Source organism: Rhinichthys klamathensis, unplaced genomic scaffold (genome assembly GCF_029890125.1).
Source record: "Rhinichthys klamathensis goyatoka isolate OS25496 unplaced genomic scaffold, OSU_Roscu_1.1 h1tg000029l_1, whole genome shotgun sequence".
NCBI classification, from domain to species: domain Eukaryota; kingdom Metazoa; phylum Chordata; class Actinopteri; order Cypriniformes; family Leuciscidae; genus Rhinichthys; species Rhinichthys klamathensis.
Window position 1 is genome coordinate 845,815 of NW_026606579.1, and position 27,959 is coordinate 873,773.

At 37.6% G+C, this 27,959-nt stretch overlaps 2 protein-coding genes across 2 annotated transcripts; both read left to right on the forward strand.

Moving 5' to 3' along the window:
- The first annotated feature begins 1,453 nt into the window (after window positions 1–1,453).
- On the forward strand, window positions 1,454–4,232 carry ssbp1 (single-stranded DNA binding protein 1). Its single transcript, XM_056245194.1, has 6 exons — window positions 1,454–1,526; window positions 1,614–1,671; window positions 2,518–2,658; window positions 3,435–3,522; window positions 3,606–3,694; window positions 3,791–4,232. Exons 1-6 carry the CDS (start codon window positions 1,503–1,505, stop codon window positions 3,829–3,831), a joined length of 441 nt encoding a protein of 146 aa, XP_056101169.1. The 5' UTR covers window positions 1,454–1,502; the 3' UTR covers window positions 3,832–4,232.
- Window positions 4,233–4,897: 665 nt separating this feature from the next.
- On the forward strand, window positions 4,898–27,059 carry creb3l2 (cAMP responsive element binding protein 3-like 2). Its single transcript, XM_056245196.1, has 12 exons — window positions 4,898–5,294; window positions 17,509–17,737; window positions 18,340–18,521; window positions 18,618–18,702; window positions 20,552–20,733; window positions 20,815–20,961; window positions 21,057–21,115; window positions 21,738–21,806; window positions 21,984–22,083; window positions 22,204–22,327; window positions 24,958–25,192; window positions 25,781–27,059. The coding sequence occupies exons 1-12, from the start codon at window positions 5,199–5,201 to the stop codon at window positions 25,848–25,850; spliced, it is 1,578 nt and encodes a 525-aa protein (XP_056101171.1). The 5' UTR covers window positions 4,898–5,198; the 3' UTR covers window positions 25,851–27,059.
- Window positions 27,060–27,959: the final 900 nt, after the last annotated feature.

Here is a 27,959-nt window from a genome sequence, read left to right on the forward strand (position 1 = left end):
TATGAAACTATTTATTATATATAAATATAAAAAGATGGATGTCTAATGGCACTTTTTAATGAACAAATTCAGGTTTGGCAGACCACTCTAATATATGAGAGTGATCACAGTATTATCACCTAAATGTGAATATTCTTCATACATTTACTATAAGTAAAGCCTCTGGTATGAATGCACTTGTTTATTTTTATTTACTTTTTTGTTTTGTTTTTTTGGATGCACTCTCTATAAAGACTGTACTAATCTTCAGGAACTCTATGTACCTCAAGGCCTCAAAATAAAAATAACAAATATTTTAAATAAACATTTGTGTCTCCGTCTCATTTTTATAAATCCAAATTGTTGAATGAAGATGTGTGTTTCTGCAACTATGAGCACTTTTAGCCCTGTAGACTTAATAAATAAAATGAAACTGTATACAAATGCATCACATGAATGTCATTTTTAAATTAAATGTTGAACATTTTCACATTTCCATCATGTTTAAAATTATGTATTGTATTTAAATGGATTCTTTTATATTTTTGGGGAAAATAAATGGCTGAGTAATTTCATTGCTAGCATTTTATCTATGATAAATACAATTAAACATTTTTTCTTCAAATAAACAATAAAAAAAATTGACAATTTCAGTGTGACTGCAATGGCACAATTATAATATAAAGTGATATTTACCCTTTTTGTGTATTTTACGATTTGTATGTATTTATTTTGTTAGGCACCTGCTATATTACTGTTCTAATGCAAAGACTGTTGTTGTTGCCAACTTGATGGTACAAATTGTTCAGTTACATAAAAAAAAACAAATAAAAAAAACTATACAATACAATAACTTTTGAGGAAAATAATTATTTGGGACAAATTTGTTCCTTGGTTGTTTAAATGTATTCAGTTTAAGGAACATAAAAATATAATAAATAACAGATAAGTATGATGAGAGGACATAACGGGAACGGGCGTTTTTCGTTTATTGCTACTGGGGAATGTTTTCCAAGACGCACAGGAAACAGCGTGGGGTTATTGAAGCATTATCAAGATCTTTTGAACTTGTAAGTCGAAGTTTATCTTTGCACTTGTCTTTCATCTAAACTGCGAAAACGACATAGATTATACATCGTAGGTATAAAGCGTACCATCACCATTACATGTGTCTTCTAAACGTGACTAGTTGGTGTAAGTGAATGGCGGGAGATTAACATGTGTTTCTTGATTGGATTTGCTGAAAGTAGAATACAGAACAAATCTTAAATAATTAAAGTATAAAATTAATAATGAAAAAAATATATTATATAGGATATTGTAAAGAATGTTTTACCTTGAACAACATCATGGTATTGCTGTATTTATAGGCGGAATGCGAATAAGGCAAAGTATCTATTTTTCAACATTACTTTTACGTATAACGTTACTATTCCTTTATTACTCTGATAACGCCATTTTTCTTTCACAGTGTGTATGACCTATCAGCAAACATAGCACCATCCACCAAGTAGAGTCAGAAGATGTTGAGAAATGCCTCCGCACAGGTAACGTTAATGAAACAAGATGTAGATGGGTTCATGTTGGCTTATACGGATTACTATAGGCTGATTATTTTTACTCTTTCCTGACAGATACTTAAACAGTTCGTCCGACACAGGGCCACAGATACAAGTCTGATCTTGGAGAGATGTGAGTATCTGTCAATCATTGTATACAGTATACTACAGCAGGGGTACAGAAAAACAGTGTATAAATAATAATAAGATTTAACTAACTATATAATAAATATAACTGGTGTGTGTATATATATATATATATATATATATATATATATACATACATACATACATGTCTGGAATGGATATTGACAAAAATTTCACTATTTTCTCTCTCTCTCTCTCTCTCTCTCTCTCTCTCTCTCTCTCTCTCTCTCTCTCTCTCTCTCTCTCTCTCTCTCTCTCTCTCTCTCTCTCTCTCTCTCATATATATATATATATACATACACGCACACAATACCCGTTCTTGTCTTTGGTAAACTTTTATGAACACTTTTGATCCACTTCAAATGTTGACTACTTTATCGGGTCCAGTGCATGGCAAATTTATTAAAAGAAAAATGTTGTAAATGATTCAGGGAGTCAGTTGGTACTACATTACTATAATATTGAAAATGAACTGATTTGTATATAAACACACCAGTTACACACAAATATAAACATTTAAATTGTGGCTGTCATAAAATTGACAGATTTATTCAAGCACAATACAAATGAAAGAACAGTAAAATATATAAGAAACATGTAATATAGTGCATAGAATATTTAGCAAAAAGCTCCTCTCTAGAGTGACTACTGACTAGTGAGTTAATGGTCATTGAATGGCTTTTCTGAGGTAAATTTAACATTCTACTGTTTTATTGACGTCTTCCCCGCGTTTGAAACACTGATTCAGCGATTACGTGAGACACGACACGGATTTCGGTATTTTGGTTCTCTGAAAGTCAATGTCTTTCGTCTTTGCTTTGTCTTTTACCAGCTATTAACAAAGTGCAGCTTCTCGGGCGGGTGGGGCAAGACCCCGTCATGAGACAGGTGGAGGGCAGAAACCCCGTCACCATCTTCTCCATGGCAACGAACGAGATGTGGCGGTCCGGGGAGGGAGAACCCACAAATACAGGTGATAGTTTAAAGATGATTCTGTGTACTCGTTTTTATTTCTGTTGATTCTTTATTTATTTAATTTTTAGTCTATGGAGCGGACCAGATTTACATTTACTGCAGTTTGTATTCTGTATATAACTGTGTATGAGACAAATGAAAATTTGAATCTATTATAAGATATAATAGTTTTTTGTTGTTAGATGAAGAGACAATGTTTTAATGTTGATAACAAATTAACTCTAGTTTTCAGATATGCTTTATGTGAGAAAATTGTCTTTATGGTGCAAATATGTGGTCTATTTAAACAAAATTTTGATATTTTCCTCACTCACCACCAGTCAATGATCATAAAGTCAGCATGAAACAGAAGTTGGCAATGTCTTTTCTGTATTGTGATGTATATAAGAGAGAAACTGCTTCTGGAACAAGAACAAATGTAGGGCGGGGCTTGAGTTTGTTAATAGGGAATGATTGGATGGATGAGGTTAGCTATTGGCTGATGTCATGTGAGTGACAGGTTGCCCCGCCCTCACGCCACTAAACGCGTCATCAGAGAAGAGATGTCGCAGGAAGAGGGAGGGGAAGTTATTTTGACTAAAGATTACAAGGAATATGATTTTTTTTTTTTATTATTATTATTATAATGATGTGCACTGATAAATCATTTATAATAAATACTAAAAGATTCCATAAAAAAATATGAATTGTCCATTTTGATTTCATGTTGACTTTAATAAACTAATAAGAAAGGTTTATTGTTCTAATTATTATTATTATTATTTTTTTTTGCAGGAGATGTCACCCAGAAAACAACATGGCACAGAGTTTCAGTATTCAAACCAGGCCTGAGAGACGTGGCGTATCAGTATGTAAAGAAAGGGTGTGTTTCCTATTTGTTTTTGAGGCATTTATGAATATAAAAATAAAACATGCTGCTATTAACCTGTGGTCAAACTTTTTCAGGTCTCGAATTCTTGTGGAAGGAAAGCTCGATTATGGAGAGTACATGGATAAAAACAACGTCAGGCGTCAGGCAACAACTATTATCGCAGGTCAGACTTTGGTGCTTTACCACAGTCTCTTTTATTGTGTGTTTTGCTTTAATGATTCAAAAATTAACCAAGCATCATTTCTCTTTTTTTCCACAGATAATATTGTGTTTTTAAGTGAGAATCTGCGAGACCAGTAGTGAAGACGCCTTCCCAGACTTTAGGAACCAAAAGAAGATATTTTGTATAGCGTTATTCTGCTCTTACATCAACTCTTTGAGTATCTTTGTGCCTGCCCTTAACAGTCATACTTAGGCAAATGAAGTAATGTTGTTGGTATGATTGTGTCATTCCCGACAGAGGGCGCTAGCAGGATGCACTTTGACATGTAAACACACAAACACACGTTCCAGACCCATGAACTGGATTTGACTCTTTGTAAAATAAATAAAAATTGCTCAATTTTCCTTTTTGACTTCTGAAACATAACATATGTTAAAAGCGTAATATCTGAAATTTTGTTTAGCAAAATCACTTCCAATTTGTTATACTGTACTGTCGTGCTAATGCTCATGAATAAATGTAGTACTAGTTTGTCAAGGATTTGTTGTGAATACTCTCGTCCTCCACGTACAGCACATGTAAAACACCTTCTGGTTTCAGAAACTTTTCAAAAGTTAGCTGTATGAAACTGAGAGAACATTAGTTTCATTTCTTCCTTTTGTTTTTCAGTTTGGGCTATTTGTTTGGGCTAATTTTATCCATTGACTTAATGCAGTCATTTAGTTCTATTTTTTCTTTGCCTCCAGGATATTGTGATTTTTTTTAAGTGCGCTTTAAAATAAGAGTAAGCTCACATTTCAAAATATTTACCCGCAGTACGAATCCATTGACGGCAATAGGAGTTGAGGCGGTGCACACAGTTTGGTACTCTTGGCTTTACAGGGTTTGTCAAGAGGTAATGCGGAGTCATCCTTAATAGGAGCAGTTTAACGTAAATCATACAGTAGCGCTCTCCAATTGGTCAGACGGTTTGTTCGTCTTCCGTGATTTTCGTACTTCTCAGAGTGAGGTGAGCTTTAAACGTATCAGCTCATCTTATTGGTTGACGCATGGATTCCAAGGGCGGGACCTCAGATAGGAAAGTTGAGTATTTTAAGGCACATTTATGCGTAGTTTTTTCAAACAGCGTAACAAAATACAAACCCCTTTAAAGGCCCATATTTTATTATTTGTTTGGGAACATCTGAAACATTCACTGAAAGAAGTATAGTCCACAAACGGTCTTTTGTAAACAAATTTTGCCATTCCCATCATTTCCCCGCCCCAAATTCCTACTCGCCTGTGAAGGGGCGACATTTCTCAAGGAAGCTGAGAGGAAAGTTCGGTGAACAGTGGCGACAAACTTATAATCAACTTTCCTTTGACAGTAAAACATTCACTTTGAATCACGGTCGGACGAGCCATTTGACGGATACACTATCGCTAACGCTGACAAATAGTCGTTTGTGGAGCCGTTGAAGCGACTGCGCCTCAGTGACGGTTTAGTACAGACGCAGCTCGAGGCATGGAAATAATGGATATCGGGGAACCGTTTTTACAATGGGACAAAAATCTCAGCGAATTGTCAGAACCCGGGGAAAACGACATTTTGTACAGCACTGTAAGTGGGGATCTCCTTATGATTCCGTTGCATGATTGCCATCTTTCACTTCGCATGTTTTGATGTGTTGCAACTAGTGTCAGATCATCCAGAATGCATTTAAATGGCTCTAAACCTTATAATTTACATCATTTAGTCATAAAATAGTGTTTATTTGACTTGATCGGTCACTGAGAAACTTTAAATGAGATCTATACGATTACTAATGTGCCATGGGTTCCACTTGGCTCCAAGGGATAAAGTTCAGATGGTGTAGTTGACTGTATCATAGTGCAGTGCTACACAAAGAAATGGGTTTAACCCATTTTGGATAAACTCAGAATATACGTTAGGCCTCGAATCTTTGAAGTGTTGTTGCAGGTTATGTAATAACAGGTTTGTGTCCCAACTTCTGCTCAAAGTGGCCTCTACTGCTGACTAATTAGGGGGTTCACAGTGGGTAGTTTGCAAAGGGAATTTGGTAGTTGGTGCATGTACTTTTTTTTATTCAACATGAAGTCTTTAGTTTAAAATGTATCTGAATTCATACTGGAAAGTGCATTTTTTTGTCTTATATATTTTTTTAAATTTTTAAATCCTTTTTATCTGAACTGATTTTTTAAATAGTCCTGATGGTGTGATTTAATAATTTTTAAAAAAAATAAATTTATACACATTACATGTAGTCTTTTAACCATTATGAACTCACAATAATTTTAAAAATGCTGTTTAAAATGCAAGCAGGTCACACCGCAGGATGTCAACTTTATTAAAGTAGCCTATTTCATGTCGACTACTCAAATTTATGATATGGACAACACGTCGAAGGAGGTTAATTGCACAAATGTGGTAAGTTACAAGCAGTTTCTAAGCAGAGATCCCATTACTAGACGAGACACGTAACTATTTTCCAGACAGCATCAAAGCAGGCGTTGGAGGTGCAACAGTTTAGTTTGTCTGGGATTCAGAAACTGACAGGATCAGGGCGGTAACATACACTTCCATGAGAACTGTATATGCTTTGTGAAGGTTGAGGAATGGTTTACATTCTCCTTCACCTTTAGAACAGAACGGGGTCTTTGTTTCAGGCCCCCATCAGACCCTCCCCAACACATACATGCTCCCCCACCTCATTGGTCTCTATGTGCCAGTTCTCCTCACTTTCACTCTTGCTCCCCAGGGTTTGTTGACATGGCATTCCACACAACAACTCAAACTGTTCTCAGTTGGAGCCATAGGCTCCCCTGAAGCTTGCTTTGTGGACTCGGTCTGTTGCATACATCTGTTATCATTATGCATGTTGCATCTGCGCCGTGTCCTTCTGCATTATGAGTCAGCTGCATTGCCATGGTGTGTCGGTCGACTTTCAGATTTGAATTTATGCATATCTGAAGCCAATCTTCAGTCAATATAATACTTGAGGAATGCAAACATGCCCTTTTTATGACTTAATAGGCCCAATTATTGTCTTCTGTTACTGATACTTGCAATTATGTCTTCTTTGTCAAATTGGAAGAATTTGTATAGAGGATGTGTGTTTGTACCTTCATGTCACTTACTCTTTAAGCAAAGACTCAGTCGTCCTATCTCATGTGATTTAAATAGTAAAAAAACCCAAGGCTCATTCCTCCCTTTAAGACAGGGGTTAAAGAGATGCTGAGGGGAGCAGTTCAGGCATCATGATCAGCATTTCTTAGTGCTGATAATCACACTGACACGATTAGCCTGGAAAGCACATTATCTCCTGCAGAGTGGGGCCTTGTGGCAACCAGATGTACTTCCTGAGCCACTCGAAAGCCATTGGTTTACGGCAAATATGAGGAAAGGCCTGCTTTAGCAAGAGCATGTGCAATAACCTGTTTATTAGTACTAAATACAATCGTTATCACCCAGTTCTTGGTTATTTGCATAGTTTCTACTGTATCCGATGATCTAATTTGTCTCATTTGATAATTTGATGTTATGATCAGCTGATAACACTATCAGTTCAGTAGAACTTTCATAGAAAGAATTTTCATTCAGCCTGATCTATTTCTTCTTTTATTAACTCTTTTCTATTAGCTATGATACCAGTATCTGCATTAAGGCAAGATGGTTAATATCTGTGCACAGCATAGGCTAATTCCACTTAACTATAACTATAGGACTGGGTAATTGTTATACAATAGAAACGTGTCAACTGTCAGTGATTTTGTTATACCGGTTATACCAGCTCATCCTATTAGAATCAATTTGATACATTTTAGCAGTTTGTTTGTGTTTCATAACATGAAGCTGTTTTTGCATTGATACCAGACTTATCTTTCTTTTGTTATGAATGAAAGGAAGTACCTTTATGTACTGCATTAAGGTTAACATAAAAAACAAATAGTTTTCATTGAATTTCCTGCATGAATAACATGACGATATAAAATGACTCATACTCTGAAACACACACACACACACACAGGCCAACATTCCCTCTCTGTGGTCACACACAATCAGTGATGTTAAACACTGGATTGACGAAGATATCTTAAGAAAATAAGTTGTCTGTCGTGACCGTAGAGGCCGTGTCTGAATGTAAACACCAGCACAAGAGTCTGGCCTCACATCTGGTTTGTGCTGCTGATATTATGTTTTTAATATCTCGTGTGACTGGAACAGACTGAGAGGCTTCAGTGGTCAACTTGTGTCTAACGTCACAACAACCGTTATTTCCATCCATTTTTGTTCAAGATCTTGTATTGACAATGCAAGAGTCCAGGCCTCTGTAAAGTCTCCTCCAGCACATCCCGAAGACTTTCAATGAATTTAAGGTCTGAAGAACTCAGAGGTGCCAATTCATGAGAAAATGATTCTTCATGCTCCTCCCAACCATTCGTTCACTGTTTGAGCCTGATGAATCTTGACAATGTCAATATTGGCCATTATGTGTCTTCCTACATGGTTGTTTCAGAAATGAAAAGCTAAACTCTCCATCGATTAGGGTTAGAAGAACTGTTGCCAAAAATATAACATGCTAGAAACATAATAATCACTGCAATAATGATCCAATCATAGACTCTTTAGCATTTGCCTATTTAAATCCAAACAGCGACTTGTATATAATACATTCAAGACACTTTAGTAACTGCAATACTGCATTGTGTCGGTGAGATTTGAATGTGTTATTTTTATACACATAAACAGACTGTATGATGATTTAGGGCATGGCAGTTTATTGACCGCATCCTGGTGCTTAAAATGTGTGTGGACAGTGGATAGCGTGTCAGGGCAGACTGATCTTGCAGCCCTGAGCTCTCTGACATTTTGATAACATTTGTCACTCAGGATTCACGTGGTATTCTTCACAGCGCCGTGCTACTGATGACTCAAGCTTTAGTGTGGGACGGGAGGGCGACGAGTCTGCTGGCAGGCGGTCTGTAGTGAGAAACCCTCTGTCTCTGTGCTCTCTGTGGGCCGGGTGGACACAGGCCCGGACTGTTCTCAGAGAGGGCTGGGTTTCTGTGAGGCCCGGCGCCCGTCTTTCTTGCAAGCTGCATCATTCTGCGATGCGCATTCTTGCTCTTTTGCTCTGAATGGATGGTTTGTAGAAGCTGCAACTTGAGCCTGAACCTTCTCTGAGCGCACACATATTCATTACACATTCATTTTCTTCATCATGGTCTTGTCTAAGTGCCCCTCGGAGGCCGATCTTTCTTTTTGATTCAAACAATGTATTTTTGGTGGTGGTGGTGAAGTTGTAATGGAGGTGTTTGGATGCGTGAAAGGTTATTAGCTTTGGGAGTATAATGTTGCATGAGAACCTCTATTTTCTGGAAACAAAGCCACTGATTTTGTTAGTGAGCTGCAAGTTAGGCATTTTAGGCCGTGTCCCCCCCACACACACTTATTTTATAATTTGTTTTGTAAAATAAAAGGGGAATTGAAATTGAGTATGCAACTTTTATATAGTGTATATATATATTATATAATGTAGTAGATTATAATTTATATTATTTTATTATATATGTTTATATCTTATAAGATATAAAAAATGTAAAATATATGTATATATTTGAGATTTTAATTTATATTACCATATTGTTATTTAAACAGTTGTTTAATACGATTTTAATACATTTAATTTAATAAACCATCCTTGTAGTAAAGCATATTTTATATAATCAAGTGAATAAAATATGTTACAATTAATAGGTACTTGCTCATTTAATTTTTCAATCTCTTTAATGTGATAAAAACAAACCAAATAATTCAAATAAAATAAATGGTAAGTCTGAGTACACAAACACTGACTTAAATTAAATGAAACTACAATGTTTCAGTCTGTATTTGCTGACTTGATATTATATATTTTAAACCTAAAATATTAATGTTAAAAAACCCAATCATTTACGTCATTGCTACTTGTGTATTGGACATAGTCTTTCACTCCATTCAGTTCTACTGTTCCTCCTCTGAAAGAGCAAAGAGTGGGTGATCAAGTCTTTCCAATCAATTCATATTGGATTTTTGTTATCCGCTGTCACTGCTTGTTTACATCCAGTGCGCTTTAAGGTCACTGTTGACCAGATGTTGATTACAGAGGAGCCGTTTCCTGGACCCCTGGAGTTACAGAAGTTGCAGACACTGCTGCAGTTTCAGCGCACCACTCTCTGCTTGGGGAAGGGAGGATGGGACGTCCCTGAATATGCAGGATGTGTTTGGTCTTGTTTTGAATTTACAGCACAGTCGCTATCGAGGCCTCTTCCCTGATATAAACTGAAGCCGCAGCTGCGATGGCACACATTTCACGCTCGGCCCCAACAGTTGCGCACAAGCAGCGTGAGCCAAGAGCCAAGCGAATTCAAAACACTCTCAGAGAGGGTGGAGTGAATCATGGAAAAAGTGATGGACTTCTGGTGGGATTTGTCTTTGGCACAAACAAGATTTGCAATGTGAACTTTAGGATAAGATACACAACTTTTCCCACAAAAGTCACATTTATTTATATAGCACTTTATACAATACATTGCTTTAAAGGGTTAGTTCACCCTAGCTTTCTGTGCAACTGCTAAAGGGTACGTAAACCTTTCATATTATATTTAATTTCTTTTTTAGATTATTGTCCTTACGCTCTTTTGCTCTTTTCCTCTCACAATAGTTCATGGAATTTGAATTTCACTCTATCACGTTAATTAATTACGATCTGATTAAGACAGGAACACCCGTTTCTCCACAAAGTAACTTTATCATTCGACTTTACCCTACTTAGTGATGGAGTTTATTGTGAGTTGAGCTGTTTTGACTCACAGCAGCAGTCATTAAACTCTAAACAAATGTCCAGTAAGACAGGTTAACTGAGAATTCGGGTCAAAAAGACCCTTGTTATCCAGTCAAACAAGGCCACCAGACAGTTTAATATACAAAAGACTTTTATTTTGTACAACAGCATTCAAACAGAGCCGTCAAAAGTCCTGGAGTGTTTTGTTTAAGAGGATTTCGTCAAGCCTGTGATAAGTCTGAAGCGCTTCAGTCCAAAGTAAATCGATTTTTAGTGGCTAATATCAGTGAGTCAACTCCAACTGAGCGTAAAGGACAAGGTCCAGCCTCGCGATCTCTGATCTTTGTCTCCTGCAGGTTCAGCTTTCCTCACATCTGTTTTGCTGCTTAAAGAGTTGCGTCATCTGCGTTCAGATTTGGCTTGTAAACTTCCTCTTCCTGCACACATATTCACGACCCCCTTAAGGGGAAAAAATTACAGACCACCGTCGCCACCCCCAAAGTCTCGGTCATCACTGGAGGAGCGGCTTCAACAACTATTCGACTCTCCAGCTGGGCAACAACTCAGAAACCCTGCCCCCAACTGAAACCACATGTACTTGGACAAAGAAGCCTTCACTCCCAGAATCCACCCAACTGGATGCAGGCATTCATAAGTCTTACTCAAACAGCATACTACTCATTCTACTCAACCGGCATAGCGTTATGGGTGGGCCTGACGGGCCTAGGACCACCCCCTTTTCAACAGACCCACCCAAAACTTTTTTAAAAAAAGAAAACTTTTAATATATTTTAATTTTGTCAAGAATTATTAAAAATCGGCAAATAAGCTCATAATTTGTGCTAAAATAGTCTAAATGTTTAGTTTTTAAAGTGTCATAGCTTAAGATGTCCTCCCTATTATAAACGAAGCATTTATTTAATCAAGCTCTAAATACGGCTCGTTGTGGATCCTATGTGGCGAGGTGACGTCAACTAGCACCAGTCAAGTTTTCAAAACAATTTTATGCTGGTTATGTCTATTTTGATGTTTCTGCGCAAGTTCAGCAGACAGTGAGGTTCGGGATCGGATGTAGCTTGTCACATGCACGTTGGGGAAATCTTCAAGGGTTAGTGTCATTTAGCCTACCCAGTTGTTATTTTCTGAGAAGTTTTTTTTTTTGCTATGCAGCGAACTTTGTTGATATCGTGATGCTTGATCCGATTTCCGTTAAAGGGCTGTTAATCTTCGTGGATGACCGTGAATTGGCGGGAGCCTATTGTATTAGTTATTATCTCGTAGTAGCCTATAGGCTACATTTTAATGCATCTTCTCTGTATCATAAGCCAAGCTCAGTCTGTTGTTAATGAAATCGAATCTATTGCCACTTTTGACTGGATTTAGGCCTAATGGGTGTGATTGATCTTTATGAACTCTTTTGGAGCATGTTTTACATGACAGATGACGTTGTCAATGAACCAGTTCTGTGCCCGAGTATTGATTGAAACTGTCGGGCAGTGTTGTTGATCTGTATTGTTGAAAACTTAAAACAATTAAACCGAATTGTGAAATATTCGGCCTCGTGTTATACGAGCAGACCTAAACTATGTTTTGGGGAAATATTAGATTCCTGACCACTTTTACAGTCTATAGGCCTTAGGTCTATAGAGAGATGCGCTAAAGCACAGCCAGGAATGGTGCGTATTGGAGAACCAAGGAGAGCGATCGCGGATAGGTCCGTCCTATGCACCGAAATTTTTTACAATGCAACAACTAAATATTTAAAGAGCTATTAAAATCTCTGTTATGTAAGAACAGATAATATAACAGTATACTAGTCAGTCATTTTTATTAGGTTAAACAGTGATTTGATAACGTTTTTAATTTAAGGCCCACCCACAATTGGCCTGGCCCATCCAAAACTGGAATCCTGCTACTCAAATATACTGTATACATGTATTGTGCACAAAATTTTAGACGTGATTGAAATTTAAACGGCACAATTATTGCGGTTATCTCAAATAATTGCGATTAGATTGAATAACATGCACGATTAGATGATTAATTAATAATTGCGACAGGCCTAATGAAAATGGACAATCATATTTATTTCTGAGATGATGATGGTATTTAAATGAAGTATAGACTGTGCCGAATGCAGTGCACTTCTATTCCATTGCCATCTGGTGGTGAAGGAACTGATCCCAAACAGGCACTTAGAAGTGATTATTTCTATCCTTGAACCTTAGGAAACCTCACGTCTGTCCTCCTCCAAGTGAGCGGTCTCTTATATTCCTCTTAGAGAGCAGTCGACACCCAGCAATTTTCAGCAATCATCATAATCATCTTATCACACACTCAAGAGTGTCAGATGTAATTGCATATCGCCCATGACTGATGCAGGAATGGCATAATAATATGGTGACTCTGTACAGTCATACCCCCACCATGTGAGAATTCATCAATTTTGCAGTGAAATGGAAATGACTGCTGCAAATGCACCTAGAAGATGACAACCATGTTATGTCACCTCTTGATAACTTCACCCACTCCTGACTGCTTGCCGTATAGATGTTTTTTTTGCTATGGTTTTTGGTCGAAGAAGACATTCCAGAAAAGCAGTTCTTTGCCAAATATGGAGTTCAAGCAAGTTCACTAGAGACATTTTTAGAGAACTGCTTATATGAACACATACTTAAAATGTGTTTGGGGTGGGCGGCAGGCGCTGTTGGAACACCTGCATGCATTTCTCATGCACGTCCAGACGTTTTCTCACCGAGGTCGGCTGTCCAGACAGAGCGTTCTGTTGAGTAACAAAAGTGGAAAATATAGGACAAGGCATTCCAGAGCGGCTTTGTCAATCCTTACAACCCATGCTTTCTCTTGTTCTCTCTTTAATTTTTCATGTTGCTTTGTGTATTAATTTAGCTGTTTTCTTTTCTCTCTTTGTTTGTCTGTTTTTTGACTTGGCTAACCTCTGGATCTGAGTCAGTTTGTAATTGATCCCATACGCTGGATTCTCTCCATTTTGATCCCCAACTGCACCGCTTTCCTTCCTAGTTTGCTCTGTTTAACTCATTTCTCTAACGTGTTTCCTGGAGGCTGCCTTGTGAGCTGCCTACCTAGACAGCATGTTTAGGCATCTGTGTTCATTTGATAGTGTGCACGAATGCAGGTGCTCGACACATTTGCAAACATTTTGTGTGGGGAACTTTTTGTGTGACGCGCAAAGTTACTGCACGTTACTATGAGGAGCATTCCAAAAAATCAGTTAGGGTTTAATCTTCAGAGGCGGACAGAGTACAGAGCTTTGTTACTTGAGTAAAAGTACAGATAGCCCTTGCTAAATTTTACTCAAGTACAAGTAAAAGTACTACAGTCAAATGTCTACTTAAGTAAAAGTGCTGAAGTACTTGTTTTTAAAAGTACTTGAGTATCAAGAGTACAAGAGTAAATTTTCTAAATATTGCATTACTACTGCCACAGTTTCAAGTCATCTTCATTTATAAAGCGCTTTTAACAATGTAGATTGTTTCAAAGTGGCTTTACAGAGAACATAATTTAAGGTAACAGAGATTGTTTTGGCTTTATAGCGATTCTTGAATAATGTTATTTCCAGCTAAAGTTAGTTTTGATTGATTCACTTCCGGTCGAAATGATCATTTGTTATTAAAATTAGGGGCCGCTAAGACGACGCCGTTCTCTCTAAACAGACTTTAAACGCGAACCTGTGATAAACGCTGATGGCGTTCACATGCGGGTTAAGAATTGATTCTATAGTTATGTGTGTTCGAATATATGTGTGTAGGTTTGTAATTCCCTACAAACCATGCCTAAACAAACTACTTGTCTTTGCCTATAAATTTGATACAGAATTTTTTTTTATCACTTCGGGGTAGGTACGTGAACCGTGCTTACATTTATGTACAGAAACGTCCTACATGGAGTTATGAAAAATGTTAATGTTAATACCTTTGATAATCTAAAAGGAATTGAAAGTTAATTAAAGTCATTTTCATCTTTTTACCATGTTGCCTTATTTAACATTTCTCACTTGCCCACAAGGCAATGCACAATGGCAACGCTCTGACAAACCTCTTCTAGAGTTTTAATGTTTCTACATTTGAACCTGTTTCGTCCATGGTCTCGTCTCTTATCTAAATCTGACCATGGAGTTTACTTTGGCGTCAGTTCAGAGCTGAAGGTGAAGGTGATTTGCTGATAGGCTGTCCCAATTAGTGGCGCCTGCACAATCCAATCACGTTTGAGAGGGAAACAACAAATTGAGGGTTTCCGAGAATTTTCTTTTTTCCTTTTTTTTTCTTTTTTTTTTTAGAAGTAACGGGTATATTCACGGTTATGGATAGAAATGTAGTGGAGTAAAGAGTACAATATTTGCCTCTCAAATGTACTTGAGTAAAGTCATGAGTAATGCCCAAAAATGATACTCGAGTAAAGTACAGATCCCTCAAAATTGTACTCAAGTACTGTACTCAAGTAAATGTACTCCGTTACTGTCCGGCTCTGTTAATCTTAAATAATCTTTTTCAGTTAGGGTTAGAAAGATGCATATGTAGACATCAGGCTAGGTATGAAAATAAGTTCTCTGCTTTTTTTTTTCTGGAACAGAGCCTCAGTTTTGTTTTCTCCCACTTGTGTTGCGAAAGACACGCAAGCTCTTTCGCTCGCTTACCTCTCTGCCGTCGTGCGCGTGCGCGGTTAGGACCGCGCCGTTAGGAGCTCAACACATCTGTCTCGCATGCACGCTCGCTCTAGATTACAGGATATTTTAACTAGTTTGCGGTAAAACTAGTCGATCACGAATGGCTCAACTGGTAGATCTATAGATAAATTTATCTTTCAGGCATTTGAACGACCGGGTTGAGACTTCAGCGTGAGAAATCGGGGGTGTGGCGTGAGAATTGGCTCAATTGCGTGAGTCTCACGTTGAATGCGTGAGAGTTGGCAGCCCTGCCTCAAATGACATAATGTTGACAGGCCGTTCTGTTTATAGTTAGTGTTAGCCAATCTGATATCTGCTAGGTGGCCTTGACAAGTACACTATGCACCGCAATAAGTATGCACTTCAACATACTGTAAATGCATTTCAGCTTCTACCAGATACTGCCAAAAACGGAATAATTCGCTAATACAAGTATGTGAAAAACAGCACAGCGTAGTATACATAGTATTCGAAAAACAGTAAGCGAAAAGTACCCGGATGACCTACTACTTGCGGCGAGATTCTGAAGTGCACATTTGATGGGCACTTTACTATCCCATGAGGCCACGGGAGAGGCTTTGTGAATAGTGGTGAAGCGACGCAACTCTAGGTCATGTGACAATAACAACATGGTGGATGTAGTAAGTTCAAATTTCATTCATACTATATAGATCATACTTTTTTTTTTTAATGGTCACTAAGCAAGTTTCAAACCAAATGTAGCCTTCCTACTATATAGTATGCAATTTCAACACGGTGTAGGTCTGTTGTGTGCTATATTACTGTCAGTCAGTCAGCAGCACCAAGCATCATATCCTGCTGGATCAGATTGTGCTAGTCAAAGCAGCATTGTTTGATCTTATAATCTGCCTTTGTTGGCTGAACCCAAAGACCTGCATATTGCACCATGCGTGACTGTGTGGTTGGGTCCTGCTGGTTGTTCACATGAACAGATGCACATAGAGGAGACAGCAGTTGTTTGAATGTGTGCATCTCAGAGCTGCATTGACCCTCTCTCTGTGGATGAGCTGCCTGGACTCTGACTCATCTGTGCAGATGGAGACCAGTCTGTTGTGATGGAGCTGTTTCAAATTCAATTGCTATAACTTTGCACAGGCACCATTTGTAAGCAATTCCATCACGCTTGTACAACATTAAACATGTTTTTTGTTTGTTGTGGTAATCCACAGCGAGTCAAAAATGCTGAACTTGTTGAATTCAAACCATTCCTTCAAACAGCCCCTGAGGAGAAAATCTGAGAGGTTCTGCTGCTGTTAGACTATGGAGCAACCCTCCATAGCACGAGTTAGCACAAGTGCTGCGTGTTAAGTGATAAAATAAAATGAATGTCTGGAAGGGTTTCAGCCTGTCCAAACCTGTTTGAGGAGTAGGGTACCATGTTGAGGTGCGGTGAGAAGGGCTGGAATGCACCGATAGGAATGGCAAGGAGAAGAGAGGTGGCTGTCTGTCTTTTTTGGGCCCGATTCAAACCACCTCACCAGGATCAGAACGAGTCGTCTGATTGGACACGAGAAAGCGTAATCCGCTCTGATTGGTGGAGTGGGTTACCCTGTGGGCACTTGCTCTCATGTTTAGTCTGTTTCCACACAAAAAAAAAGGATGAGAAAATAATCCATATTACAAAAATAAAATAACGCACATACTACAAAATGTGACATTAAAAAGTATATACATCACTCGTTTTTCTAAAGTAACACTGGCCAACAGCGACACCAGCGGGTAAAGTTAAAGCGGGACGCCGCGTCTCTCTAGCCTCCTCTGAGCCCATTAAGTTTTAACAGACCCCCTAAATCGTGTGGTGGGTTCAGTGGGGGGTAATTGAGAATGAATGGGGGAAAGTCACATGAGAGGAGGCAATGCCTCCATCGTGCTATGATTGGATGTGATTGGCTATGATAGATTCATGCGAAAAAATCCCGCCTCTTGTTTTTGTGCATGCTTAAAACACTAACTTAATGAGATTCATACCTGGTTTTAATAAATAGAACATTAATTACATTGATCATTTTAAAATAATTATTTTTTTATGTAATGTAAAGTAATGTTTATTCAACCAGGAAAATGTGAGAACATTACATGTAACTGGGACATGAATTTGATTTGATTTGAGGACTTTGCCTCCTCATTTTCAGAACGTCACTGAACATCTTTTTTGATCTTCAAAGAAACTTGCTGATGTTTTATGATTTGCAATTAAGGACTATTTAACAAGCTGTGGTTTAATGAGCACTTCATTTGAACTCCAAATTCCTGTTTTTCCTGTGCAGCACTTCACCGAGCTCCTTGATGATCTGTCCCAAGAAGCTTTGCTGGGGCAGTTGTTAAGCGACCCGTTCCTGTCCGGGCGTGGAGATGCCATGGACACAGAGGAGGAACTGACCCCTGCATCTCCAGTGCCACCACACATTCAAGCTGAACACAGTTACTCGCTGTGTGGAGACTCACGCCCACAGTCGCCCCTTTCCCATCTGCCCGGGGAACCAGGCAGTGATGCTGGTAAGATTTCGCCTAGTTTAGTTTAGTCTTAAAATGCCCATATTATGCTCATTTACAAGTTCAAAGTCTTTATTTAAATTGAAATTATAAAATTGTGAATTGTTTAAAATAAATTATTTAAAAAATCTTTCAATTATTTAAAAATTATTATTATTTTTTTTCAATTTAATTATTGTTTAAATTAAGTTATTTCAATTAAAACGTTTTAATCCCTATTTCATGTCCATTTATTTAATTTTGGGTTAAGCACACATGTAATAAGTAACATAATATAATAAAATAAAATAATAATAAAATCAGTGTATAACAAATATGTATGGATAATAATGTATAAATGCGCAGTGTATGAAACTGCACATTTATACATGTGCTGCTGATGTAACCGCATGATAAAGTCTTAGAAATAATGGCAGGACTGACTCCCTTTGGGGTGGACTTTGTGCTTTGTAAATTTGCAGTTTGTTTACATGCACAAACAACTAAATAACACACTAAAGAAAAGGTCAAATCAAATAAAAGCACAATAGGTACCCTTTAAATGCAAATAAGTTCACATGTATATGTCGTGTCTTGCATCTGTGATTGAACTCCTGCTTTATTAGGTGATTCAGATAATGACGAGTGGCCCATGGAGCAGGAAGATAAAGGGCTGAAGATGGAGCCCCTCCTGTGTGACCCACCCGTCCTGCTGCCCACCCTGACCCTCACTCTGACCCCCGAGGGTCCCGCGGCTGAGCCTGTGACTGACCCCAGCCTGTCTCGGACCCTCCCTCAGGCCGCACAGGTTAAACCGCTCAATATGAGCATGACAACATCCATATAGTCAGTGCTTGAATGAGTGTGATTTGATTGAAGTGCTGATGTATGTGTGTTGTTGCAGGTGAAAGAGGGCAGTGAGAGTTTCAACCCTCAGATTAAGCTGGAGCCACACGAGGTCGATCAGTTCTTAAACCTCTCATCCAAAGGTAGAACACCGTTTCAGACATTTTTGTGTTATTGCACTGAAAATAAAGATCACTGGTAATAGTATCAAGTCCATTATTAATACAAGATGTAATGTGCACTGTAAAAAAAAAAATATTTAGAAAAATTGTGGAAACTGACAATTCCATATTGGCTCAATAAAAGTCCTACATCCAAAAAACTGTATGTGCATGCGAGAATTCAAATGCGGATTGATTCGCGGGAGAGCGAACGGAGCAGAACCAGCCGGGGCTGAAGACCGGAGCAAACATTCCCAAGAGAATACAGATATTCATCGTCACAAGTTTCAAGACGTTATGGTGAGTATTGAGCACTGAAATGATTGTCCAAAGGTTTGCTTTTGGACCCTAGGAAGTTTAAAAGGCATTTAGCAGTGGCATTGGTTTCATGATTGTGTTTTCCTGGTTACCACATAATTATTTGATGGTATGTCTAAAATACCGTTTTTATCGACTTCTGAGATGTAATTTGTGTGATATGTGTGCCATGCGACATATATATTTACACACCATGAAATAAAAGATAAAGCAAAATCTACATCGACTGACTGTCTCATCCTCATTATATAATTGAGTAACTTCTGTTCTGTCACTTGCCAGATGTGATGCGGGGGAACTTTGTCATTTAATGTTCGCTTTTATTTCTATTTGCAGGTTTTTAACCCATGCAGTGCTGCTTTTGAAAGTTTCCTTCACCACATCCAGACATCCTGTTACTTCTGAAGACTTCTTGAATGTATTCAGTGTTTTTCCTTATTTAAAATAAGGTATTTTCACCAAATATCATGTTGGAATTGATTTGTTAATAAAGTGATGTGATAAAATGTCAAGCCTGTTGTCTGTGTTCTGTATTTTGCTTAATGTATTAATGTTTTTCACACAATTTTCTTTTTTCTTTTGGGACTGAGAAATAAGATTGCTACTACAATTGAAGTTATTTAATTGGATCAACAAGACTGAATTTTTCCATTGACTCTGATTATTTCTGGATGAGCCCATGTTATCAGACTGTTGCCACAATTTCTAAAATTTGATTCACGGAAATTCAATTAGGCCAATTGAAACATTTGAAATAGAATAACATATAACATATTGAAAAACAGTCTCTAGAAAATGTTGTTTTGGACAGGTACATGGTCATTATCATAAACAAGGTGATATTTTTCAATAATGACCTGCTGACTGTACATTATCATACACTTGTGCACTTCCAGAAAAAAGTTTTTGATTTTAGTTTTAAATACAATAAATGTATTTTAATAATTCAAATTATATACTTATTTGAGAAGAAAGAAATATGTATTACATGTACTTACCAAAACAATAAAAATGAAATATTGATTTTAGTTTCAAATCATTTAATTGTACTAATTGAAATATTTTAATTTCAATTATTTTAGCAATCATTTAATAATTTTTAGTTAGTTATTTGAAATCTAAAACTCCTGTGTACTTAAAGAAAAAAACAAATGGATATGAAATATTGATTTTAGTTTTAAATAATTTTATTTAAATATTTGAATGTACATTAATTTAATTTTAGTTATTTGAGAACAAGCCTTATGTGAGTACTTACAGATTTAAAAAAAATCAATCAATTTTAAAATAATTTCATTTTAATCATTTAAATATTTTAATTTAAATGATCATTTAATCACGTAATGATTTAAATAGTTTATCTTATATTATTTGAATACAAAAAGATGAATCACACATGTGAAACAAGATTTCAGAGTGATACAGGAGACATGAATGTAGCACAGCTATGCGGACAATTTGTACATTACAAATATTTGCCCAATCAGAATCGATCTGTAATGTTTTTCTCCAGGCCTGGAGTCTCTGCACATGCCGCCCACTCCTCCCAGCTCTCACGGCAGCGACTCTGAGGGAAGTCAGAGCCCTGTACACCCCTGTGCCCCCGCCAGCCCCACACAGACCCCCGCTGTCCTCAAGGTGGCGCCAAGAGCCCCTTCTTCCCTCTCCAACTCTCCTCTGCTGACGGCACCCCATGTGAGTACCACCAAATCTTGTTCATTGTTCGATTTTATTAAAGAAGATGGTCAAGCGACCTCCTCTGGTCTCTCCTGACAGAAACTGCAGGGCTCAGGTCCTCTCCTGCTCACTGAGGAGGAGAAACGCACGCTCATTGCTGAAGGATACCCGGTGCCCACCAAGCTGCCGCTGTCCAAGGCCGAGGAGAAAGCGCTGAAGAAGATTCGCAGAAAGATCAAGAACAAGGTTGGTGTCAGACTTCAGCCTTGTGTAAAGACGATGCATACTAAGTACTAAATTTAATGTCCGAGACACTAACAAAAATCATTTCCCTTTGTCAGATTTCAGCTCAAGAGAGCCGCAGGAAAAAGAAAGAGTACATGGATGCTTTAGAAAAGAAGTAAGTCTGATTTGATCACGATCACATTGTAATTTTAGCATTAAGTATGAAGTTTAAAGATCAAGTTGATCAAGAGTAAAAGGCTGTTGTCACTCAGTGACTCTTAAAGTCAACGTGAAATCAGAAACGGACTCTGTTTACTTCTTAAATGCATAATGAATGTTCATATTGTTGTGAATGATTCATCTGTGCACATTATTCCAATTTTTATTCATTAAAGTATAAAGTATATCTTGCTCCACTTCTGAAACCAGTCCTGTTTTTTTTCTTTCTTCTCATTAATAAAAGTAAAATGGGTTGCAAATCCAGTTTCACTTTGCAAGGATTTACAGGTAAAATATTTTGGTAGATACATGAAACCAAACACTTAAGATATAAAAAAAAAGATGGTGCACTCTTTAATAAGAAATGCTGATATGAAATATGTTATTTAATTGCGAGTTTGGCAAGCAGTTTTTGAGATTTCAGGATTCCCCTGTTTAAGTAGATAGGACTTGGTCTTTGATGCCTGAAATAGCTGCCCGGCGGAGGCGTTGCAAATACAGCCGCCGACTGAACAGACTTCCTTGAAAGGGATTTTGATGAAACTCATGTGACATTGCAATACCCTCTCCGTCCACAGGGTGGAGACATGCTCCAGCGAGAACAATGAGTTACGCAGGAAAGTTGAAACACTGGAGTGCACCAACAAGTAAGACCCTCAAACCTTTCCATTTATATACACTACTACACCTTAAGGTGATCATTATATAATTTTCTAGTAATTTATTTTCGCACTTTGTTTCCTTTGCGGGTTGATTTTTCAGTGATTAATTATACATCATATGCAAACTGATTTGTATTGATTATGTAAATGTGTGTGTCTCAGGTCTCTGCTGCAGCAGCTGCACTCGCTGCAGGCGGTGGTGGCAGGAAAGGTCCCGCGGTCATGCCGGGTGACGGGCACCCAGACCTCCACATGCCTCATGGTGAGAGCTTCCTGATGTGTGTGTGTGTGTGAGAGAGAGAGAGACTAGAGAATGAGGGAACACAAACAGAAGTATTGCTATATTTGGATAAAGCCTGTGTTGGTTTTTGTTCTTGTGCAGGTGGTGGTTCTGTGTTTCTCGGTGTTCTTGGGGAGTTTCTACCAAGGCCTGAGCCCCTGCTCCTCTATCACCAAAACAGGCCTGACCAGAGAGATCTCCATACAGGAGTCATACACTGCTACAGGTGCGCATGCTAGGGTTGTGCTAGAGCACACAAAACATGGACGTGAAATATTGAATTTAGTTTTAAATCATTTGGATTTTTAAAAATTGAAATAAATTAGTTTTATTTAAACCACAGTTTTGCGATCTGAGGGAAAAGACTTATTATACGTGTACTTGCAAAAGAAGTCATGGTCATGAAATAGTTGGATATAAGTAAGTCAGCTTTTAAGTAATTTAATTTAAACTGTAAAATAATATAATCATTTAAATTATTTCTTTTATTATTCAGTTATTTGAAAAAGACTTATTACACATGTACTTACAAAAAAATGCATATACACATACAGTGTATATATAAACTAGGGCTTTCGAAAGATTAATCACGATTAATCGCATCCAAAATAAAAGTCTGTGTTTACATAATATATGTGTGTGTACTGTGTATAATTATTTTGTATATAAATGCACACACGTATATATTTCAGAAAAATGTTATTTATATATTAAATGTTTATATTTATATAAAATATACATTATATATAGGCTACATTCAGTCTATATACAGTATATACATGCAAATATTTCTTAAATACACATGCATGTGTGGGTATTTATGTATTAAAAATAATTATACACAGTACACACACATATATTATGTAAACACAGACTTTTATTTTGGATGCGATTAATCGCGATTAATCGTTTGACAGCCCTAATATAAACATATATATATAAATATAATAGATTAATAAAATATATTAAATTGTTATTTAAAGGGGCATTATGCAGAAATCCCGTTTTTGTCAAACAGCGACCCCTAGAGTTACTGTGGAGTACTTGAATTTAACGTGACTGTCGTAAATACCACTCACTCAGAGCGTGACATGGCCTGTTACATAGTATACAATAGTACATTGTGTTTAATTTGTCGTTTAATGAGATATAATATATGTTGTTAGTGGTGAGAATTTTCACGTGATTAAATACATAGATCCGACAATTTTAATGGTCCAGAGGCAGAACTTTTGCCAAGTGTGTCAGAGGTTCTGGGTTCTAATCGGTACTAGTAGTATAGTTTATTTTCCTCATCAAAACCGATTGTTTATTAGTGGTTGTATTTCAAGCAGGGACATGTTTTTTGTGCATTAGGTTTTGTGATTTTACCATAACAAAATATAGAGAGTCTCTCAGTCCCCGCAACGAATTCAGGCGCGCGTCACAACAGAACACTGTAACTTATCTGCACCACTGATCGCAGAGGCAACGAGCACTTTGGTCACTTGATTTCAAAAATAACACATTTCAGATCGCCTCTTATTTAACAAACGAACGAAATGAATGCTCTACTAGAGTTACCTGGAGATGTTTTATTTGTTTGTAATGGTAACGTTACATCCGTGCCGCGAGAAGTTTCAATGGGGACATAACACACCCGCAAATTATGCCTATGCTCGTGTCCGACTCCTCGCTCGGTCAGTCTGCCGTTTCCTCTTTCTCTGTTCCTCCGACAATGCTTTCCTAGCTTTCTGCATCTTATATGCTGGCTCAGCCATGACGATAGTGTGACAAACTCCATCCATCTATACCTTGTTCCTGTGTGTATGTGTGCAGTTGCCCTAAAGGAATATGTTACATCGCGAGAGCTGATATCACGCGATACTTCCTGACGCGGCCCGCCGCACCGAAGTTGCAAGTGGGATTTTTTCGCTCACAGGCACCAGGGGGGGTCGAGACGCCCACCATTCAACCCGAAAGAAGTTATATAACCATTTCAATAACTCTGAAGCTGTTCAGTTAAGCTAAAAAAGCTGCATAGTGTCCCTTTAATATCAATTAAAATCAGTAATCATCTTCCAATTTTACACATCAGTTGAGGCTGTTTATTTGCCTAAAGTAATTTGTTTTTAATTATTTAAATAATTAAATAATTAAAATAATTTATTTTATTCGAGAATAAAAAGACTTATTTTACATGTACACAAAATAAATTAACATGTAATATATATATATATATATATATATACACACACACACACACACACACACACACACACACATAATAAATTATTTAATTATATTACATTGTTATTTAATATCAATAAAATCAATAATGATCTTTCAAGATGTGCCTTATGTTTGAAAATGTCAACTTTTTTAAATGTATAATGATATGCAAATCTTTTACGCATATCAGTTGTCCGAGGCTGTTTATTTGGTGTCTAAAATTTCGATTTAACAAGAGCCGCTTGTGTCTATTGCAATCCCTCCTGTAATTTGCTCATTATTCTCTGTCTCTCGCTGACTAATGAATAGAGGAATGGCTGTATTTGGATCCATATTAAGAGGCTGTAGTCGGCTGCGCCTCACTCTTGAGCTTCTGAGAGTCATTATCAGTGGTTGAGTGGGGCAGTAATTATCATGCCTTTAAAAGCAGAGCGATCAGTTCATCATCGCTGATCTCCGATCTCCCTCCATCACGGTTCTCCCACGCATGTTATTCAGTTAATGCTCAGCTCCAACAAAACGCCACTGACTATAGACTAGAACTAATAAAAGAGATGCTCTCTTGATTTCAGGCCTTGATATTAATATCCATCTCAGGTGATCCAATCACAAATGCTCAGCCGAGACGCTTCGTTCTTTCCACAGTGAAGTCCCGGAACCTGCTGAGCATCCAGGAGCACGGGGGTCTGGACGACCCCCATCTTGTCGGGTTGGGCGGGGAATATCCTGAACAGGCTGATGTCATGGCGGCTTGGCGCTTAGAACAGCAGCACAAACAGGAACAGACGGAGCTGCGTGAAACGGAGCCCCGCCCACTTTTACTCAACACCAATGAAACGCACACGCAAAAGGCGATTCTTATAGACCTGCATTCTCACAGGTAATGCCTTTCCTTTAACGCCTGCTTGATTTGATGCGCTATAAAGTGTGGATCAAAGTCCCTTTAAGGCTAATTCATTTCACTCTCAGGCCATGTTTGAAACGCCTCTCAGGCAGCTATTTCAGTCGTGCAAGTATAGCTCGTATCTCTTCGAATGGGGAAACATCGAATTCTCCAAAGCTGTTTAAATTAAAAATTTTAAAGTTAAATTTCATATTTGAAATAACCAATGACATCTGACAACAACTGTCAAGCGGCACTGGTTCCGGGAGTATTTTTTCCTTTCATTTACATCATTCGCAGTGCTTTTCGACTCTCTGATTGGTGTAATTTTCTGTCAGCATCATGGGTAATGTAGTTTTTCACAGAAGCAAATACCATCGATTATCAACCTCATAGCTCACAGTAGTTCTGTCTTTGAAGGTTTACAAGTTATTGTTCACAATCAATTCCCTATGTTTTTCCCCTCCGGAACCCGACTGTTGCACTCTATTGCATGTTGCACTTTCTGCCATTCATAGTAATACGAGTGCACCGTCTTTGTTTGTTTTTGGCGTGGATGTAAAACAATCTGTTTTCTTTTGGCAGGTCCGATAAGTGGTCAAACGAGACCGCTAAAGTCATACAGTTGGAGAGGACCGTCAACGAGACATCGTGAGATCCGGCTGGTCCTCCTCCACGTCTCCTCTTCCTCTCCCCTGCAGCGGCGGGCCGATAGGCTCTGTATTTATAGATATACTATATACTTTAAGTATTGTTTTACTTAGAAGTCCTTTTTTTAAAATAAATACGAAAAACCCAAAAATGTTTTTTATTCCATTACAGCAGTAAATCAAATTTTGATACTTCAAGTACACTGTTTTTCAATATTTTCATTCTTTTTTTTATTTTATATGCTTTGAATTTTTGTTTGAATATTTTTTGCTTTTTGTTTTTGCCTATTTGCCCCATGCTACTGAGAATATGTGTAGTAATATATTGAATTCACACAATGTAGCATGTCAATTTTCAAAACTACGTTCTCTTCAGGCATCCAAAGATTCATAAAAAAAATCATTATAATCGGACTGTATTAATAAATAGAATAAAACAATAATAGGCTGTGTTTACAGTATGAAGATGGCAATTTTCCAAAGCATTTAAAAACGTCTGAACATGTAAATATTTGCAGTATCCTCTATTGTAATATGGAGGAAGTATGTTGGGAGAGATATGAATTAATGTGATTGATATCAGTGGAGATGTTTGTCATTGAGGGCAATAAAAGAGGGACAATATGGACATGACATGAAAAGGACGGATGCTCTCCAGCCCATAGTCCCTCGTATGACGTTGTTGCCCTCTTTTATTTGGTTTAAGGTCTTTAAAGGACAGATGGCCCTTTTTGTCTCTGGCTGGCCACCGTCCAACCCCACGTCTGCGCTCTTCTGGGAGTAAAGGATGCTCGCTGACAATTCTAGCGTTCTCTTTCCCAGATATGAACGGTTGTGACAACCTGAGTCCTGAGCGATCTGCATCCGGGCATGTGATGGTCTCCCTTGCACTGTGTCCCCGTAGCATCCATCTCTTATTTATTCTTTTTAGCATGACTGCGATCCTTTTATCCTGTAAACGAGAGCATTTTGAAGGAGATGATTTTGTCCTGATGTGATCAATGCATTCAGACGCAACGTCCATGCTTGGTGTGTTTCTCTGTATTTGGTGTAATGAGTGATTTATGACTGCAGTCTTAATTATGTTACACATTCTTTGCATCACAATACAATTTCAGGCTCTTAAAAATGATCTTCCTGAAATCACTCTGCCTTGTTTTTGTCCTGTTTTCTGCTCAGAAAATAAATATTTTCCTTAGTAAAAGCATTATAAATCATGTGTCTGAGCCGTCATTTTGCAGCTTTTATTCATGTCTAAATTAAAATATTACATTAGCCAGATTTATTTGTGTCTCTCTTGGACGTTGAGTTGAATTAAGTATGTCTAGAGAGAGGTGTTTTTATGTCATCATATGACTACTCTGATGCCTGACTATTAATTATTTTCATTGAGACTGGATCTGCATTGCAATTTTCCTGTCCTTGAGGGTTTTATGCGAAAGAAAGGTGTTTTCTCCTCATCGGAGAGCTCAGATGATCTTCATACCTTAAATCACATTAGCCAAATTGAATTAGAAGAAAAATGCATGTTCTCTTCTTCAGACTCTCATGACTTCTTGTTTCATATCTTGCCGTTAAACTCATGTTGCTCAATTTACAGAGCAGTGAAGGTATGTAGTGTTTTGGGTCTTTTTATTAGCAAACATCTTGTTAACCTTTGCATAATGTGCTGTGTACTGGACATATCGAGACAAACACTGAAAAAATATTAATGATTTAGGCTAATGTGATAATATCACAATAATATTAACATACAGTATTTTTCTGTCAAATAAAATGCGGGGGCGTGATCAAAATAACAACAATAGCCTATACGATTCAATGAGATAACACTATAATAATATATTTTCCGTTGTAACAAATGTTAGGGGGCGTGGTCAATATGATCATAGCCTATGTATGATGTGATATTATTATAATAACACTGGTATCCAGTGCTTTTCTGTCAAATCAAGTACTTGGGGCCTGACCAATATTATTTTAATATAGGACTTAATGTGATAAAATTATAATAATAGCTTTTCCGTAGTAACAAATGTTAGGGGGCGTGGTCAAAATTATAGACTATGATTTAATCTGATAATATAATAACACTAAAATCCAGTGCTTTTGAA